Genomic DNA, 21,273 nt, shown 5'->3' on the forward strand with positions numbered 1-21,273 from the left:
CTCAGTATCTGGTCAAAAATATACAGACATCCTTTTAAATCATAATTTTTTAAAGGGGGGTGTTTTTCATGGTTTGGACTAGGTCTTTTAGTTCCTGTCGTTGTAAAAATGAACTGTGCGATGCATGTTGTCATCCTGTTCATTTCTTGCTTCATAACTCTGTGGCAATATTTTGGAAAAACCCATTTGGAACTTATTGGAGAAGCAAACTACCAAATTACGGTACTAGCGCAGCCATGGTTTGACGATGTTCAAGAACTGGGTAGGCTTTCCAGAGGCCGATCAAAGTACCATAGAGCATCGAGACGAATTAGAACGCAGGTTAGGTTGTCATTCTCTCTTCCAGGACTCACATCTGCTGTTATGTGCACCTGAAAGGATTCCTATTACCACCTATCAAAAACTGGTAGACGCGTGCAGGCTTTCATCGATGAGAAGGAGGTACCAGCATCAGATTAATATATGCTTCAGGATTCTCTGATTCCGAACCACTGGGTGTTCGAATAATTTTGGTCTGATTATTTTTAAGTACTTGTCTTATTCTTCTAATTGAACTTCTTAGCATCTTTTAATATAATATACCAATTATTAGCATTTTTTAATTTAACTTACTACTTACTTTACTTTAGTTAGAAATTACAATATATAATAAAAAAATAATAAACTTACATAACAGTAAGAACGGTAAAACTGAATGAAAGATAGTAGAGATATGATTAATAGTAATTTATTCACAAATCGAAAATTCTGTTTTAACCTCACATAACGTATAAGAATTGTTTTTTTTTAAAATATTTTAACTATCAACTTAATTTATTCATTGTCACGAAATTATATCAAAATATAGTTAAGATTTTAGTGAAAAGCAAACTGTAATGAACGCAGATTTTACAAAACTGTATTTAACTATTTTAAAAAATATGAAATCAAACTTTTGTTAAAAAAAATTGCTATGAAAAGTAAATTTAATTTGCTCAATATAAAAAAAAAATATGAAAAAGAAATTTATGAGACCCTTGTAAGCGGTTTAGAATTATCTAAATTTTTTTTAAAATTAAATATTTGAAGTTTCTCTAAAAAGATGTCTGTGTAATTTTGTGTAACAGAAAAAAAAACATTTTGGGGAATTTAATTTAATTGGAGTTTTGATAAAAATTATTAACAGTAAGTTTTTTAATGACTTCGTTACATAAATCTGATTAACTTGGAATTTTCAAAAATTAGTAAATCTTTTTGAAATGAAGAAAAAGCGGTCATCGCTTAAAACACTTTTTTAATGTAAATTCGAAAATTTTTATGTTGCAAAATGAAGATGTTTTTACTGTCTATGTGTTTTAGGTAGTTGAGTTATTTAAGGTATATACTCAAAATAAAATCTTAGTAACCTCTGACGTTAAAAGAAATTCAGCATACAGTCTCTAATTGATCAATATCTAGTTGATTAATCTAATTGATTGTTTTATATTATTGTGATATGCCTTGAATATATTCTACTGCTTGAAATTTCAATAATATTTAAAAACCAAATAATTAGTTTAACAATTTACCAATTCTATCACAATTGTGAAATAATATTTCTTTGCACTTACTGAATGTTCACTTTATGAATGTTTACTTACATATGAATGTTTGTTTTTTAGGTTATCCCATCACAGCTGCTACAGTATCAAGAAATTCATCTCATTCAACATCAGAATTCAGTCTTGAATCACCTCGGTATGTATAAGGGCAGATAGAAAATTACGTTACAGCATTGAGTTCCAGCCCCTGCACGCTTTGCTCACCAACACCCATGCTTGCATTGTTGTGTTTCGTTTTTTTTCTTTTCTCTACGATAAGCAGAATGTTAAATAAAGTTAAAAAGTATTGAATGAAGAGATCACCTAATTTTTTTTTTTATCATATTTAAAAAAACGCCAGTGATTTACTTCATCTAAAAATTTGTCCTTAAAAATTAAATTTTAAATTTTTGATGGTATATAAACTCGTTATATATTTTTCATAAAATTGATTATTTAAAAATAGTTCGAAAATTTTGTTCCATATTGAACTGATCGTTGAAGACAGGGTTCCCAGTAGATCCCCGAAGTCAAACATCACTGGATGTGGTCAGTGAGTGGGTGAGTTATTGCTTTGATCAGTTAGCGAAGGGATTGAGGGTGTGTGGTATAAGCCGTTTAACTGTTCCATCAAAAAATGCTCAACTTCGGTTGTCGGATAACCAAAGATAGGAGAGTATCAATACTGTGATGATATGGCTTCGGACCACTCTAAGGGATATATTTCCCAAACAGTCACTAATGTCCCCTTTGTGTACCTCTAGTATGACGTAAATAAATTATTTAAAAAGAAAGATTAAAAAAATATTCCTTACATAGCTTTGAATTTTAAATAGTTATTTGGTTTCTATTATCTAAATTTTTTGCAATTAGTGAAGGAAATTGAAAACTTCGAAGACTTTGTTTTTAAGTTGAAGGAAAAATGAGAAATAAGGAGAAAGTAATTTTATTTTTTCCACCCATGAGACAGAGAATATACGTTGCATCACTTTTGAAAAACCTATTTACAGAGGTGATAAAAATTTGTTATGATGGTGATGTGTTCTTCATTTTTCGTTTTAGATGTGACGAATCCAAAATAATTTTTTCTGTCTCAATCAATATGAAGAATGCATTCTTTAAAGCTTTTGACCTTGTTTTATTATTAATTCTTTTCAATTTTGTGTCTATTAGTTTGTTTATTGGGGATGGTGTAGGAAATTTTATATAGCTAGAAATTTTACTGGCGATATACAGAAAAGGATATTTGGGTGAAAAGTACTGTCAGTCTTTGGTGAATACTTTGGTGAATACTAAAATATTTGCGGAATATATAAAAATAAATCCTGTTTGTATAGTTCAGAAAAAGACTGAGACTTTTAATTAATACAACTCAAAGCTGCATTTAAAGCTTGAATATTCTAGTATATTAGAAGAAAAAGTTCAGAAGTCTGTTTGACGATGAATTCTCATAGCGATTATAAGTAATAATAGTTGAAATCTAAAGTTTTTATTTTTAAATTTTTTTTTAAAACAGGGAATAATACTAAGAATGCTAAGAAGGAATGATTAATAAATATTACTAGCAATTACTGTTCAATAAGGAGAAAATAAACAATTTGCTGATAAATATTATTATAAATTTTATTAATTTAATACCAAAGATATATGGATCTTTTTTAATATTTATTATATTATGCATTGTCCTTATTCAATGCAAATGCATGAAGCGATAATGGGACTATTATGTTGTTTTTTATCTGTAGGGTAATTCTGTTTTGCATTAATATGAGTTATAAATAATTACGAGCGCAGCATAGTTAAAGCTTACTTACACATTACTTTTACATTATTTTATGTTAAATATCATTTTTAACAGTATTATTTTTAAACAAACAAGAAAAAAAAATGAAGTATATTTAAAAACCAAACTCATCTCATAGTTGTGTTATTTCTATTTTATTTTTATTTTGTATTTTTATAAACTTAATAGTGTTTTATTACCGTAACAGGACACTATAGAATCACGCATTTGAAGGAATATATTTCTGTTTGAAGTCCTTTGTAAACTTTTTGGTATGGTTTATATGTTTTTTTTTGTTGTTATTATTACCTTATGTTGTATGTTTTTTGCCTTTGTTATATGTTTTTCTTACGAAATTAATTATTTTTATTTTATTGTTTTTATTTAGATTGAAATTATTTTGTGTTTTCTATTTTTTTTGTGCTTTACCGACAAGGTTATTTCATTATTCAATTTAATAACGGTCAATATATTTAATAGTTTTTATGTGTTCCTATTTTCTTGGATTTTAATCCTTTTTTTTATTTTTAAATGACGAAATGCAATTTTTAAATGCAAAATTTAAAAGAATTATGACAAATAATTCATCGGAAATGGAAATTTAAAAATACGATTTCTTCGAAATTCAGAAATTATTTTACCTATTTCGCTCAAACACTGCATTTCGTCGGTTAATAAGACATAGTTTAAAATGACGAAAAAATGTGCATATTTTCCAAAAAAAAAAAGTGGTGATAGCGAAATGAGTGAATGGTTTTCCAAAATCTAGTGGACTGCTCTTTCGACATGTTGTACTCACTTGAAAAGGGTTGTTGAGAAGCAACTTTTGGGACCATCCCTCTTCCTCCAATCATTTCTAATAAAGCATTTCATTCCAATAATCATTCTAATAAAACATTTTCTAATAGGATTGCAGTCTCTCCACTAATGTTCCCAAATTATTTCTTCAACTACGTAATTTTCAAATAATAGTAATTTTTTATTTAGTGTAATTTATTTATTTCTGTAATTTAAAATTTTTTTTTCAACAATAATAAATTTATTTTTTTTTATTTTTAAAGCGATAAGGAGCTTTCAAATTCTTGGTTAATTTGAAAGTCCCTTCGTGAAATTTCATGTGCAACTAAGTGCAACTGCCTGATGTAAATTTGCCTAGTATATCCTATACTGATGTGTTTCTAAGGTTTACATTGTTGCAAATATGCGGTTTGGTATTTATTTGTATAGTATACGCTGTACTGATGTTTTTTTAAAGATTATGTGCCTCTGCCTGGGATACCATATGCTGATGTTTTTTAAGAAAGAAATTTGAAATAAATAAATAAACAGTCATGGAAATGGAATCAAACACAATGTAAAAAATATTTTAAAATGTAAATTTTAAATATATGTAAAAATATTATTTTTCGTAATTGATTGCTTGTGAAATTAAAATTCTAAGTCGATGTTCTATTTTTGGAATATTATCATGTAAGTGGTTAATGTATTTTTGGGAAAAAATCAACAAAATTTAATTAGACAGGTGCTAATTTGTTTCTTCTAATGCAAGCAGAATCATTTTTTAATAAATGTCGAGTACTGTTTTGGGCAATTTTCTTCTCAGAGCAACTTTGCCAATTTTTCAGTTATGGTATTTTGAAGTTAATTAGTCGTTGTTTCTAATGCTACTTACCATACCAGCAAGCCTGCTAGATGAAACCAAGGGAATTTAAGGTAGAGGAGACATTTTTTTTTTATTAGTGGTGTTATCTATGGCCAAGAATATGACTTCAGCCACACACACGTCACAGCCCGGGCCCATTCAGACATCCATTCATTCATACTCAGATCATAAGTTTGACTTGAACCAGAGAACGATCAATTTCCAATTCAGATAGATTTACGTGCACCAGTCACCAATTACTGCATGGGTATTCTTCATCCGTCGGGGATCGTACTCACGGTCTCTTGGACAATGCCCTACCAACCAGGCTATCCCGGACACTACCATGGACTCAACGTCCTACCAACCAGACTATGCCGGCCTGAAATTAGTTTAAATATCGAAACCAATGAATAGAGAATACAATTTAGACTGTTAGTGGAAGGTAGGAGATCCTAAGTAATATTTATCAAACTTGGGGATACCATCTTTAGAAAAATGACAGGGAATGATTTTACGAAAGGCGTCTTATTGAGTAAAAGCTTTCGTAATTAATAGATATGTTAGAAAAAATTAAAATTTATTTACATTAACTTCATTATAGTTTAACATATGAAAATTTAAAACACAAAATTCCCTGCTTTTCTAGAGTGTCAAATGATCATGAATTTCTCTCTTCTATTGAAAGAGTTACTGGTCTTCTATACAAATTTCTTTCAGTTTTTAATAAGTAGCTAAAAATTACAATATATAATTTAAAATTAGTGAAGTTGCGGCTAATCAAAAAACGCCTTAGTATAGGATAGTGTTAGGGTTAATATACAGTAGTAAACATGATTAGGATTACTGACGAGGGAAAGAAAAATCAGCGTAAGTGACAAATAATTCAAAATTGAGATTTGTATGAATTTGGCATCTTCCTATAATAAACTAGAGATAAAAACAATATTTTCAAAAATAAATTTTGATTTTATTTGTTTCCTAGCATTCTCTTTTAGCGTTCATAGCAATAAGCAATAGAAAGAAAAAATTTATCAAGCCACTTTTATTGGAATCATTTGTGAAGCACTTGCGTTTTTTTTATCGCTTTGATCGCATGACAGATTATCTGCTACGATCAAATTATTAAACAAAAAATTCGTAAATTTTGATTTTTCTTATATTTAATGAAACCATTTTTATTTCAACTCATTATTATATTGTTGTTTTTTCACAGAAACCTTTCTCTGGATCTAGTGCAAAGAAATCAACAGAAGGTAGAACAAAACCCCAACCGCAGGCCGAGCATGAATTTTTTCTTACGATTGCGTATCAGTAAACAAGATAAAATTGCTGCCAACGTTGCCCAACACATACGAGCAGTACGAGCGGCCGAAGCTCTAGACAGACGGACTCGTCTACGAAGAACAGATTCTTTCAATTTTCCAGGCTTAGGATCTGCTATTTTGCCAGTTCAGCGAAGTACTTCCAATGGAGAAGATTCACCTGGTGTATCACACGACAAGAAAAGACTTGTCGGCATGATAAAGCAGGCATATGCTGAGGAAGTTCCAGAGGAAGCTGATTCCCATGTGGAGGACGTTGCCTGTCAAACTTCGTATGATTTGCTTGAAGCTTTGCTACCATCTTTAAGAAAAAGAATGTCACGTTCTGAGATGGCTGACGATGAGGATGTGAAATACGGAAACTCTCACATAACAACTCCATCAAAATCAGGTATTTGCCAGCACAAACACCCACTGTTTGGCGACAGTTGTAGGCATTACTCCTCCTGCGATGCTTCTCATTTGACAATGGGCTATGACAATGTCAATTTCATATCGAAGGCTAATGGGAGGTCCAGATCCAGGAGTCGTCACGTGGATGATCGTGTTGAAGTTGAGTACAAAATGCAAGAGGAGGCTGATTTAATGGATTACGATGTCGAGGAAGTGATATCTCTGAAAGAAATGAAACGGGCAAAAGCATTGCAGCTGTTAGGAAAGAAATCTCAATACAACAAGCTCCAAGCTGTATCTGGTGAGGGTTCTTCATTGGGTTTACCACAGGAAGCTGTTTCTGAAGCAAGTTTTTCTCCAACAGTGAGTCAAGACAGTTTAATAGATGCCACGTCTTCCATAGTTGAAGAAAGTGCAAGCACCGGAAGTGATGATACGCCTGGTAGTGCGGTATATAAAAACATAATTATTAATTTAGGAGGCAATCAAGATAGAAGTGGTCGCGGTTTTCTAAGTGCACCCCATAGCTCAACAACTTCAGCAGCTAATCTAAATTTTCTTCCCATTATTAGTGATAGAACTTCCCAGTCTCAAGAAGATATAAATGATAAGGAAAGACGTCATTCACCAGATGTTACTAAATGGCATTCCCCAAATGGGAATGCAAGGGGAATGTCCATCAAAAGCTCTGATTTACGTGAAGGCAGATGAAAGTAACCTTTTTTTTGTTGGGTTTACAAATTTACAAAATTCTTGCTGTTTTTAAACAAAACACAAAATCTCATACATACCAATACGTCTTTCCTAATGCTCATAATTCCATACATTAAGTCTTAACTTAGTAAGTTTGTTTATTCTTTCTCTTTATTTGCTTCATTTTTTATCAAAGGAAAATGTTTTCTATCGTTTATTTATCTCAGATTACTTTTTTAATATTTAGGTTTTCAATATTTGAGACTGCAATAAAGAGTTTTTTACAATATACTCCTCTCAAGTGCTAATTGAATTAATATATGGGACTCAAAACTGAAAAAAAATATTACAGAATTATACTATCTGTGATTCTATGGCTGCCAAAAGTTATGAGAAGAAGCCAATTTTTTGAAGGAGAACTATTCTTAGATTTCTGAACTATTTATTTCTGTTATTTTTAATTCTTTTCTAATTCAGTAAAAAAAAAAGACTCATTTTTATTGAGCTAGAATATAAGCATGCTTCTTTTATTACATTAATTTTTTAGTTTTTAAAGGTAAAAAAAAATACACAATGACTGATGTTGCAATTTTAAATAATTTCATTAACATATTCTTATATAGCAATGCTTGATTGTCCATCAAGTAGATTTTTTTTGTTGAGAAAACTAATAAGTTTATGAGAATATTTTAAGTTTAAGATATTAGTATCATGAGAAAACTCATAAGCTTATTTTAAGATTTATTTTCAGATTCAATTGAATAAATGCGTTTATGCTTCAAGATTTAAATTAGTGTCGTAGTATAGATCCGAATCTCACTTCTAACAAATTTTTTTTTGGTCATGGTTAAAGTTTCCTTTCAGTATTCAAAGATTTATCGTTTTATAAATGTAAATTTTGCAAATTTATCATTGAACAATAATTATTCATTTTACCAAGGAATTATGAAATATTTTTAAATTATTATATCAGTTTATCATGCTTTGCAGTCATTCATATACGAGCATAGTGAAAGCTATTATTGATTTTATTTGGAGCGAATTCTCATACTTAACGCTTATTCTTCTCCTTCAACTTTTGAAGTTGTAAGTTTTTTATTCATTTGTTTTTTTTTCATTACGAATTTAAGATCACTGCCACCTGCCAAAGAAACAGATCAAGCAGCATTTTATTTTGTTTTCCTACCTTTTTTAGCACTAGTCTAAAAGGGCTAAAAAGAAATAGCAATATAAATTTTCTACATCATCATTTTAAATTGAAAAGTAATTATTATACTAATTTTGTACTTTTTTTATTCCTTGAAAATCGTTATTTTGGTCTTATGAGATTAAAAAAGGAGCACTGATCCAGTATTTCAATTCCCCCCCCCCATTTGTTACAGTGATATATTTGGCCAGTTAGGAAATTGTTTTAGAATTCATATTTTAAAACTGATATTTCGGATTAAGGAGCATAAAATGCTGTTCGACTTCTCTGTTTTCTTTGATATGAATTAGAATTATTAATTTAAATTGATATTTTGCTCTTTTGGAGCAATAAGAATTGTCGAGCAGCATTTCAGTTTCATTTTTTTAAGTAATGAAAAGTAAAAATATTAATAAATTTAATTTTCCTTTTTTACACTAATATTTTGGATTAAAAAGTAACAATACTAACTATTTTGAACTTTTCGAACACAATTGTTTTGAGTAATGATTTAGATTAGAAAAACAGCATTTCATTTTGTTTTCCTCATTTTTTAACACTAACATTCGATGGCATTGCTTTTATGTAATTTTTCACTATAAAGGTCTTATTGTTCATTATTTATGTGCCATAAATAAAGCATATTTTGGAAAATATGGATTTTTAATAAGCTTTTGATGGAAATTGATATTTGGCGTGAAATGTTTTTTGTCGAAATGTTACTTTGTAGAAAACAATGTGCATTAATGGGGCCAGTAAACAATAGCTGATTTTTGCTTGAATGTGTAAGTGTTAATCAGTCAATGTTGTAAAACTGAATGTTTTCCTTGCATTTTATGTCATGTCGAATCTACATATCATGTGACTATTTGTTTTTATTTGGTGTACATAATACATATTTTGTACTGGGAGATTTGAAAACATTAAACAAATGCTAGTCTTTGTTATTTTATTATTGTATTGATATTTATTATGTTATATCTGTAAGAGTTTGATGACATGTAACATTAGTTTTCATTCATGGTATAGTAAAACTAATGATTGAATTTGTTTCTTGTTAATAAAAAGTTTTTCATGATTTTTTTTAAACATAATAAAACACAAAACATACCATTCTAATCATGCATAAAATGTTTAGTCTGAGTTATCATCTATAGAGTTTTTAATTTCATTATTAAAATATTTTCCTATTTCTTCGTTTGGTGCACATTGTAAGTTATTTCCCAGGAAACTCGCTTAGTTTAAAAACGATCTAACCTTAAAAAATTCCAAATGCTTATATCAAGCAAAAAATATAGCTCTTGCGATCAATATCAATATTTTAAGATCATTTTAGTTGATACAAACATTGAATTAAAAATACTGAAATCATTTTTGTAAGGATTAATTGTGATTGTTTTAAATCTGTTAAAATGAGATTTTCGACAAATACAGATGCGAGAAAAACACCGGTTGCTATTGGTATTACCTAACCTTAGCTGTATAATATATCCTGAAACTTTTTGCCAAATTATACTGCATTTAAATTAAAAATAAAATATTTTTAATTCAATAAACATTAAACGCATGAAAAAATTTATGTACTTTCTCATTGAAAAAATTGATTACTATATGAAATGATGTAATTAATATTTTGCTCAAAGAAAATAGGATACTTTTTTAAACTTTACAAATAATAGTTGAAATTCAAAATATATAACGTTTCTTAAAATGAAAAAGAAATAAATTTTAAAAATAAACAGAAAAATTTTTATACATACTTTTTTACCATAATATTTAGTGAAACGTTTATAATGTATAGTTATTGCTTAAATTAGAGATTCTAGTCGAAACTTTCTGCTCATTTTCATTGTTTATTTTTGTTTTTAACTCACCTTACTAGAAAAGCAATTTGGTGGTTTGTATTCACATAAATTCACTTTATTTCATCATGTAAATTGTAAACTTTTCATAAATATTTTGGAATCTTGTATTGCATATTTGTGTAGCTTTGTACAAATTTTTGTTTAAGAACCAAATAAATATAAAACTTGTGTCTCATATTTGTTTTATTTTATTTTATAACCGGTGCTGCACAGTCAACATATTTCTGAGTTTACGACTATCAATGTTCAACTCTGTACTTTCGTGATTTTGAACCCAATCCAGAAGACAATCGAACTACTTGATCAAACATCAGGACTAACTACCTTTCGCAAAGAACTTTTTGACTGTCACACTTCTTTTTTATTTATTTAATAAATAAAATATTATATGCTTAAAGACCTTTCTTAACGGATATATTGTTATAAAATATTATTAATAACCCTCACCTTCTGCTCGCTGCACTCTCTCAACCTCATAGATCGCTTCACTTGCTCATTGAATACTAATGGATTTGGTTTATCTTTGTATGAATGGTGGTACCCTTTTTAAAATGAAGTTCTAAAAGACATCAAATACATCATATGAAATTTCCGTTTTATTTACATTTCATTCAATTTGCACACATTGCAATTTGATTTCAATGCTATCTGGAAATTATATTTTGAAGAAATAATTAATATCCATGTACACACATCTGTAAATTTGAGAGTTAGAAGACAGCAGTCTTTTGTCAGCAACGTAGTCATTTAGCATAAGTAGTACGTTGATTTTCGTTCATTTTATTCAACTTTATTATTGAAATGCATCTTTCTTCTCTTACGTAACATCGCCATCATTTAAGCTAAAATATAGCTCTATTATATACAGTCATATTATGTAACCAGTGCATATTAATAAGTATAATTAAAACAGAAGTTCATTTTACTTGTTTCTAAATTTTCTGGCCCAGCTACTCTTTGTTGTTTTTAGATCCCTGTTGCCAACGGAAAAGTTACATGCATATTGGATAATTTCGTGTCGATAGATTTTGATATAGGACCATGGGTAATTCACACAACGTTGGCAATTAAAAGATAGTCGTCAGTATAAAAGTTGTCGTACAGTGGACTGATCATAAAGACACGGTTTCCAGTAGAACACCGAAATCAAGACTCACTGGCTGCGGTCAGTAAGCGGGTGGGTGGCCACTTTGACCAGCCTGTGTAGGGACCGAGGATGCACGGTATCGGTCCTAGTAAGACTGTTCTACCATAAAATGCTCGTCTTTACGCGCAGATCGTCGGGCTACCAAATCAGTGGAGCAAATCCCTCTGCAGAGGATAAAAATTGGGATGGCATGTTTTCGGATCATCCTCAGGGATGTTTCCCAGAACATCACCAATAGCCCATTATGCAGTTCTAGTCCAACGAAAATAAAGTACCTACCTGTCTACTGCATAAAATTTTTCATCAAAAAAACCACTGTTCTGCTTTATTTTATCCAGGTAAGACAAAACAATATTTTTATGTTTCAGCTCTGTATGAGGAAAATTTCGGCTGTTGGAGTATGTTTTAGATCCATTCCTTCGAATTTTTATATCATATTATTGAGTTTTCTGTCCTTTTAAAATATTTGCCATAGATCTGCTTGCGTTTAATTCACAAATTTGATATTTCAACTTTGTCACCATATCATTAAATTATGTCATTGCCACTAGCGGTGAAACGATGAAGTAATTTCTTTAAAGTTAAAAAAGAAAAGCTAAAAAAGAAAATGGTTCAATTAACAGTTCAAAAGATTTACAAAAAAATTGTGTTCTATCATGGTTCGATGTTGAAGGAATATTTCTAACTAGGAGGCTCCGCCCCCTGCTCGCTAACGCTCACCAACCCCTGAGAATTGCTACGCAATCCTATGTGGTTCACGCCGTGAACCATGGCTCGCTGCGCTCGCTCGCCAATGAACACAATGTTCTAGCACNGTCCTATCATGGTTCGATATTGAAGGAATATTTCTGATAGTTTCTTAAAGAGGTTGATAAGAGTAGACCGAAAATGTCAAAGTATTTTAATTCTTTAAATGGTAGTACGAAAAAGATGTGTATTCCGTCAATATTTACTATTGTATTCAAAATCTTATTACTCTACACTCTTGAAAATCGTAACAACATTGATGAAAAATAGTTTAAAATTAAATAAAAAATCTTAAGAAATCATAGCTTTTGTTGATAAGTTAGTGGCTGAGCTTTAAAGTTATCTTTTCCGAGAAGATTTTAAAATATTATCTCAATTGTATCGGGTAATAATTTTAAAATTTTGTGCAGTTATGTATGGCTCCAAAGTTTGAATCTGGGGCAGAAGATGTAAATATAGAATAGTAAATTTTTCCACCTTACATTGTAAAAAACGTCGGATCAAATTACGGCATAAAGTATTGTCATTTTGGGTGCATTATTCGTAAAATCTATTTAACCATAAAATCTACTTTTACCGTTGAATACTATATCGCAAATTTTACAGTAATATATATTTCAATAGAATGATTCAGTGATTTCATGGTATTATTATTGTAAAAATTACGGTATATCATATTTTTTTGTTCCGGTGAAAATACATTTTACTGTCAACTGTACCGACAGCCTGAGTACCTGTATTTTTCACCATAATTTAGTTCGCAAATTTTTACAGTTTAATTCACCAAGTCAATCATCAATGCCGTTAAAGCGACGAAAGATTTTGAAATAGAATTCTAAAATTTTGTACAGATATTGTTTAAAAATAATAATTGTTCAGCACAACCACAAGCCAATCTACAAAATCTACTAATTTTTAAATTTTAAGCTTTTCTTTTAAAAATCTAATTTAAACTGATTGTTGGCCTATTTACTGCGTTGGTAGAAAATATCAAGTCATTATAAAATTTTACAGATTTATCAATGATGATAATTCGCAACGTTCTTGCATTTTCAGCAAAATGTTCAGGACGTTTTCACTTTTTCGATCTGCTCCAACTGCTCATCCGTACATTAGCTATTAAACAAATAAATAGCAAAACAAAAAAAAAGAGAATAAATTTCCTTGTCACAATTGAAAGTGAATCTAAGAATCGAACTCGATAGTAAAGTTTCTTTCCAATTTTCTCCCAAGAGAATAAAAAGTATTCTTTCCTCCAGCGATGTTGTACTCCACCGATTAAAGGGGAGAAAACCAAAAACGTTTCGCAATATCTCATTCGAACAACATTCGGTTTCTCTTGCGGCTGTCGGAGAAAAGAACATAAAATTGGTTCAATTATAGAACATTGAGGTATTTTTAGTTTCCGAAGAGTGGAAAGTGTCATCTTTTGAACAGCAAACACGTTGCTACTTATGAAATATAACGCCATATTTTATTTCTGGAGAATTCAATTTATATCAAATTTCAGGAATGAAAATATTTCTTTTATGAAAACGAACAACCTGAAAAATTTACTGCATATGTATGGTGCAATAAGATTCTTTTATTTCATAACCGTCGTTGAACAGCCAACCCTATTTTGAGTTTACGATTTTCAATGTTCAACTCAGTAAGCTTTGTAATTTTGAACTCAATCCAGAAGACTAGGAAACTGCTAGATCAAGTATTGGGAAAAATTTTCTTTTGTGGTAGACTTTTTGATAAATCCCGCATTTGCGTTACATGGAATGGAGAGAAAAGCCACGGATTCTTCCTACGGTTTGCCTGACGACAAGAGGATTCTAACCCATGATCCGTCCACCACTGATGATATTTTTACGTCAGCTGGTCGGTGTGAGCTGGGTGCGGAATTCGTAGCGACCACCCACTGATGAGATTCGAACCTGAGTTACATAGTTTTTGATTGAACGTTCGATATCCTGAGCCACCAGGGATCTTCTTATTGATGTTTAATAACCGTCGTTGAGCAGCCAACTCAATTTCGGAATAACGACTACTAATGTTCAATTCCGTAGCCTTATAATTTTGTGCCCCATCCAGAAAACAAGCGAACTCCTAGATCAAGTATTGGGAGGAATTTTCATTCGTGGAATTTTTTTTGTTGATGGGACTATCCCGCATTTTCGTTGCATGGAGAGGAAAACCACGAAAATTTACCATGGTTATTCTGACGGAAAGGGGACTCTAACCCATAATCCGGCTACCACTGAGGATATTGTTACTTCAGAACTGTGGTCGGTGCCAGCTGGGGGAAAAATTCGTACCGACCAGCCATCGCTGGGATTTGAACCCAGTTCACCTCATTGGAAGGCAACGCTCTATCGCCTGATCCACCACGGCTCTTACATATTGATATTTTATATCCGTTGTTGTGAAAGCATGTGACTCGACAGATTTAACGTGCAACAGTCACCATTTACTACACGGATAGTCTTTGGCTGGCCAGGATTGCACACACGAGCTCTTGGACATTAGCCCAGAACCCTACCAACCTGGCTATCCCATCCCTCCTTATTGATATTATAAAAACCTTTAATAAAAGAACATTTAACTAATTAAAATACAGAGAATAATATAGTTCACTGGAATAAACATTAAAAATAATCCAGCAAATCAGAATTTACATCAGATGACATCAATCAGACGACTTCAATGAATTGAGCCAAAGGAGTTTATCAATATGAAATTAAGATATAAGATAATTCTGGAAAATTCTGGAAAGTCATTAGGGTAACTTTTGGTGGGTGAATTTCGGTCACTAAGTTTAGGGTTATTGCTTTGAGTTAGTAATTTTATTTAATCAGCGGTATGGATTTCATGAAATTTAGGATGAATTATTTTAATATCATGTATTAAAGTTTTATAAAGTTTTACCTATATTTACTTATGTTTAGGGAACCTACATTTAGGGAAATTTCATCACAAATGAGTTCGTTTCATATCTTTAATCATCAATATCGTATTTTTACTTTAATTCTATTTAAACAACCTTAAACATAATTTATTTTTATGGTATCATAATTATAAAAAAATGCCACATTCATGGATGGTTTTTCCTATATATTTTCAGTTATTTTTAATTTCATTGTTATTTCTTGTACGAGATAACAATGATTAATATTCTATATAACTGAATTTTATCAGTTTTAGCTTATTGGCTTTAAACTAAGCATAATTGGTGTCGTTATTCTGTACTTTGATTTGCAAAACCTATTAAACATATTATAGTATTTCTTTATCATGCTAAATATGTATTTAATTTGTAAACACTTTCTTTATCACTGACCTGATAAATTTAATATTCCAAAAGACCCAAAGTAGACCCAGACCTTCTGTTTACGTTAGTTGGTGCAAGAATGACAAAAAGCTAATACTGAAAGCTAAAATAAAGTTTTAAATACATACAAATACTTTTATGTAAAAAAAAAGGAAGATTTATAATTTGTTGAGGAAAAAAGGCTTTTATACATTTCTGTGAAATGAAACTTAGTATGATTTAAAGAGGAATGATGTAATATCCATGCAAGTTCGAAGAAAATTTATGACACTTTAAATCGAGTGAAAGTTTTTTAACTTTTCTTGTTGAAAAACGTGGAACCAAGTAAAAATATTTTATGATTGAACTGAGACATGAGTAGCTGTTCATTCGTGTTTTTTTTTGATCAAATCAATTGCTTTTTATTCTAATCAATCACTTATGAAATGCTTTTTTTAAAAAAAATAGTTATGTAGTAAAATAATAGTATAAATTGTTTTTTAAAAATTTCATTAACATATTCAGAATGATCCGCATAAAAATATTTCAAATAAGAAAATACACATGCAAATTTTAAATTAACGTAGTTCTAGTTCTATTTTTTCTACTTCATCTCTTATTCTCCGAATTTGTAATTCCTTTTCAATTTCAGAAACTTAATAAAATTCTGTTATGTACTTAAAGCATTGTTACTATAATAAAAAATGACCTAACAAAAAATGATATACATCTTGTAGAGTTTATGTTAATTTAGTTTTATTTGTTTTAGTGTTAAAAGTTAAATGCCTGAACTAAATTTTACTCGCAGTAAGCCGAACGCTAGGAAGCAAATAATTTCCTTTTGATTTTGCAAATGTATAAAAGTTTTATAAATTAATACAGATTTTCGTTCCTGTTCTAAAATTTAATTAAACTATAGGAATAATGCTTCAAATCATGAAATTATGCTTTTTTAATTCATCTCTTATTTTGATGAATTTAGTTTTATTTCTTTTAGTTATTCAATAGAAATGTCTTAAATAATATTTATTTTCAAAAACTCATTCTTTTCAAATAGGATACTCACCTTTCAATTTTAGAAATATATTAAATTTTATAACTTTTTTCACTTTTGTTTTAAAAGGATAATGTTTCAAAGCATGTAATGAATGAGGTTTATCTAATTTTTTATTTCTTCCTATATTTTTATGAATTAAGTTTTGCTTCATTTATTTCTTCAGTCAAAATGTCTTAACTACTATTTAATTACAACAACTTGTATTCTTGGAATTTTATAACCTCCTTTCAATTTCAAAAATGCTTTAAATTTATTCGTAAATGTATTAGATGAAAAATGTTCAGTAAACTGTTCCAGTTATGAAATCATAGGGTTTCAAATAAGAGAATACATATGTATGTAGATTTTCAATAAGTTTGAATTTTTTAAAATTCACCTAATTTAAATTTCTTGTCAAAAACTCATACTTTTTAAATTGAGTAACCCATTTTAAATTTTACAAATGCATTAAATTTCAGAATTTTTTTTGTACCTGTTCTAAAAGAAATTTATTCATAAATGTATTATATGAAATAAATTTAGAACATAATGTTTCAAATAATGATAATGGATATAGATTTTCATTTAATTAATTATTTTCCTTTTACCACTTAAATTTAAAAGTCTTAACTAAATTTCATTTACAGCTATTCGTACGCAAGAAACCAGATAATCATTTAGCAATTTGAGATATTTCTAAGAATATTGCACCTGTTGTGTTATAACATAACATGTTGTGTTATAAATAATACCTTAAATATCAAAATACTTATGCATGCATATTTTAAAATGAATTTAGAGTTGCTTCTTTCGGTGCTTAAATTAAATGCTTCAACTCAATTTTAATTTCAAACACTAATATTTTACGTATTTCCTAATTATCTTTAAAGTATTAAGTATTTCCTAATTAATCAATATAATATTTCAAATGCAAAATTATTCAAGAAATATAATCTTGTTAATTTTAATTCTAGAGTTGAAAGATTCTCCATTTAATTTTTATGATTAAAAGCCTTTTATTTCTATCGGTATATTATCCATATTGCACTATAAACATGACTGTGCACATAAATCCGCCAACTGATGAACGCCCTCTAGCTATTTCATGAAAGATATGCTTATTCCGATTTCTGTCGCGTGAATTTCCTGCTTAGGGCTCATTACAAGCTAATCTTTATTAGGAATCACTAAGCTGTAAAATTGATTCAAATTGTTATTTTATGATGTTATTCTACATTGTTATTAATAACAGATTATGACATTCACTTAATTGCTAGAAGATCACTTTTCATAAAACAGTTGACTTTTGTTAGGTACTAGTGATTAAAATATTTTGGCTATTTGTTAGTTGAGTTTAATTTTTTGATTTTTTAAAATTAATTTAATGTTGGTAACACTAAACTATGGAAAAAAATAAACAAAAAGGCCAATGATTTTTTAAAAAAACGAACAAAACTTTTGAAAATTCCGAAGTTGAGAGCGGATATCGAATTAACTGAGATATTTTTAGGAAACATTTTAGTATAATGACATTAAATTATTAAAATTTGATAATATTTCTGCTTAATTTTTAGCTACTATCAATTTTTTTAATAATCTATATATAAAAATATTGTAAACATCACCATCGACGTTTAGGGTGTTCAATTTTGTGTTTATTTTGATTTGCTGCTGAAAAACCAAAAGACTAAGAAACTTTAAATTAGAAAGGTGTGTAGAAAAGTTTAGAGAAAGATCGGTGCAATTAAAAAATGCCATTCATTAATTATTTCAAGAGATATATGACCTTCAACTTGTACTAATAAATCCCCTGAGGTTCACTCGTCAGACCACAGGAATGTAACTTGAGAATTGTAATTAGACGTCCTTAAAGAGCCATTTTCATTTATGAATTTAACATGACTTTTTATTGAAATCTCAATATTTTCGAGAGTTATCGCTATTTCATTTATATTTTCGTGAAAGTTTCCTCACTTCTTTTAGCCATAAACTATGGCTATTTATCCATTTTTATGGAAGCTTTTATTTATTTCGCTTGAGAATTTTATTTCCCGGACTCGCTAATTAGTTGAAGTCGAAAGTAGCGATAAATAAATAAATAAATAAAATAAGAAATAATAGAGAAAGCAAAAGAGACATTAGATGTTTTAAGATATCCCATCTTAACATTTATACTGAAATTTTTAAAAATGTAATCAACATTTATTCAGGAATTCAAAAGATATAAAGACATTTTTAAAAATATCAACTTAGAAATGGAGAAGCAATTACGGGGATTATTGAGCTCAGTAAGCAGGGGGTAGAGCCTCCTAGTTATTAAAATATATGATGAAATTAATAGGTATGTTTGCAGTTGGAATTACTTTCAATATCAAGTCTTTCAATTGACAACTAGTTTTTCAGGTGAAATGAACTTTTTTTCTACCATTAAAAAGTTAGCTTATTTATTTTTATAAATGATTGGTGACTTATTATTTAGCATTATTAAAAAAACTGCAAATAACATATTGAGTAAATGCAATAAAATGCACAAACTATTGACATCATATTAACTTGTCGCAAATAGATGATCATTAGCAATTTAAAGACAAAAATACGAACGTATTAATTTATATTAGCAGGAAGTAATCAACAATAAGTTTGTGCTGAAATAAGAGGAATTATTCTAGATGCAATTCTATGCATATAGATGTATAGATAAGATCTATGTTTCTTGCTTTTATCCTCTCTTAGTCAGTGACATATTATCAAATAGCAGAAACAAAATCTATAAGCCGTCAAAAAAATGTCAATTATAAATTTTTAATCACCTCTCTCTCCATAAAAATTTTAAAATTTTGATTATCTAAAACTTAAGTTTTTAATTTTCTACCTCTCCATAAAATATTATCCTTGTAAATACATCAACAGTATAATTGAAATAAAATAAATCTTGGCATTCTGGATTTATATCCCCAAGCTTACACAAATTTCAAAGTTGTTACTCAATTGAAGTGCATTTTCAGTATTAATTGGATAATAAATTTTAAAGACTATGAATGATTGTACTGATATGTATCTGAAGAAAATTTAATTATATAAGTTGTACGTGTTAAAAATTTATGCTTTGTTTAATTTTGTAAAACTTAGAATGCCGAGATGAAAAGCAGTAACTGAACTTAAATTCACGGCAAATATTAAATTGCAAATAGTTAAGATTTAAATCCACGCTGCATTCTAATAATTCATCACTAATACCTTAACTCTGAGAAAAATTGCTTCGTGCATACATTTCTAAAAGTTCTAACGTTTCCCTTCAATTTATAGTCTTATCTGACGAATAATTAATCCCCTCTAATCTACCTTTAGCTACCAAAAATAATAATGCATACTATAGGTTTTAGACTTGCAAATTTTATTCTCTTAAATTTCGCTTCCTCGTTATTCCACAAGTTAGATTAAAGCTTCAGAATCTACATTAAAACTTTTTCTTTATGAAATACTGCTTTAATGTGTATTAATATTTCAAGTTAAACAAAATCTTTCATAACTATTTCAAAAGAATTGAACTTGCTTAGTGGCTACAATAAATGGAGTTAGTCTACTATCTCTCCAGCAAAGAGCAAATGTGGCTCATTCAAAAAGCCTTGATTCTATTTTGAGTTTTCCTACCGGAGAATGTTTGTATAACCTTGAAAAATTGTATTGCAAATTTTATTACATCTGAAAATTAGTTTCTTATAAAAAATATTTATGCCCTACAATCATTTTATTAAAAAAAAATTAACCTTGGCCTTAGTTGGGCTAAATATTGTCTCAATATGTGTCCAACAATGGAATGCCTAGATTTTTCAATATTGGTCCTAGAATGACTTTCAATATTCAATTCCTAGAATGACTTTCTATATTCAATTCCTAGAATGACTTTCAATATTCAATTCCTAGAACGACTTTCAATATTTACTTTCAATATTCAATTCCTAGAATGACTTTTAATATTGACTTTCAATGCTCAATTCCTAAAATGACTTTCAATATTGACTTTCAATATTCAATTCCCAGAATGACTTTCAATAGTGACTTTCAATATTCAGTTACTACAGCGTTTCTCAACCTTTCAGTATTCGCGGCCCAGTTTTCAATCATAATTTTCATCGCACCCCCACTTGCAGTAAAATGTATGCAACAATAATGTATATTGAGTATTTTTAATTCTGTCTTTAAATTATTTTTAACTAACTATCAAAACAAAAGTAAAGTAAAAATCAGCAGCAATTGAGATTGTAAAAACTATGTTTGGAGTTAATTTTTTAAAACAATTACAGTCCATACCTCTTTCAAATGATACTATTGCTCGTCGAATTGGTGATACAGCTGAAAATGTAGTGTCAGCTTTTCTCGATGTTGCGTGACAAAATGTTTTCAATAATTAGAAAAATTACTAAAAAATCCAAATTCTTCCCTCATGTTAATAACGGTTTTAGTCAGAATATTTTCAGTTTATAAAAATTTTGCTGATAATTGAAATTTTATTTAATTCTAACGTTTATTTAGAATTGCAGAGACACTACATAAATCCAGGGCTAAAGAGAAGAGGATTGGTTCATTCCTCTCTTAGAG

At 29.3% G+C, this 21,273-nt stretch overlaps 1 protein-coding gene across 2 annotated transcripts in view; it reads left to right on the forward strand.

Annotated features, from left to right (window-relative positions):
* The window catches only part of LOC107440232 (metabotropic glutamate receptor 1-like), a 251,769-nt gene extending 241,148 nt beyond the window's left edge, over positions 1 to 10,621 (forward strand). For both annotated transcript variants that reach the window (XM_071181257.1, XM_043046352.2), the window contains 2 exons: positions 1,641 to 1,716; positions 6,201 to 10,621. In XM_071181257.1, the coding sequence (XP_071037358.1) occupies positions 1,641 to 1,716; positions 6,201 to 7,413 (1,289 nt within the window). In that variant the 3' untranslated portion in view covers positions 7,414 to 10,621. The remainder of the gene's footprint in view (positions 1 to 1,640; positions 1,717 to 6,200) is intronic.
* The last annotated feature ends 10,652 nt before the right edge of the window (positions 10,622 to 21,273 follow it).

Source organism: Parasteatoda tepidariorum, chromosome 5 (genome assembly GCF_043381705.1).
Source record: "Parasteatoda tepidariorum isolate YZ-2023 chromosome 5, CAS_Ptep_4.0, whole genome shotgun sequence".
NCBI lineage: Eukaryota > Metazoa > Arthropoda > Arachnida > Araneae > Theridiidae > Parasteatoda > Parasteatoda tepidariorum.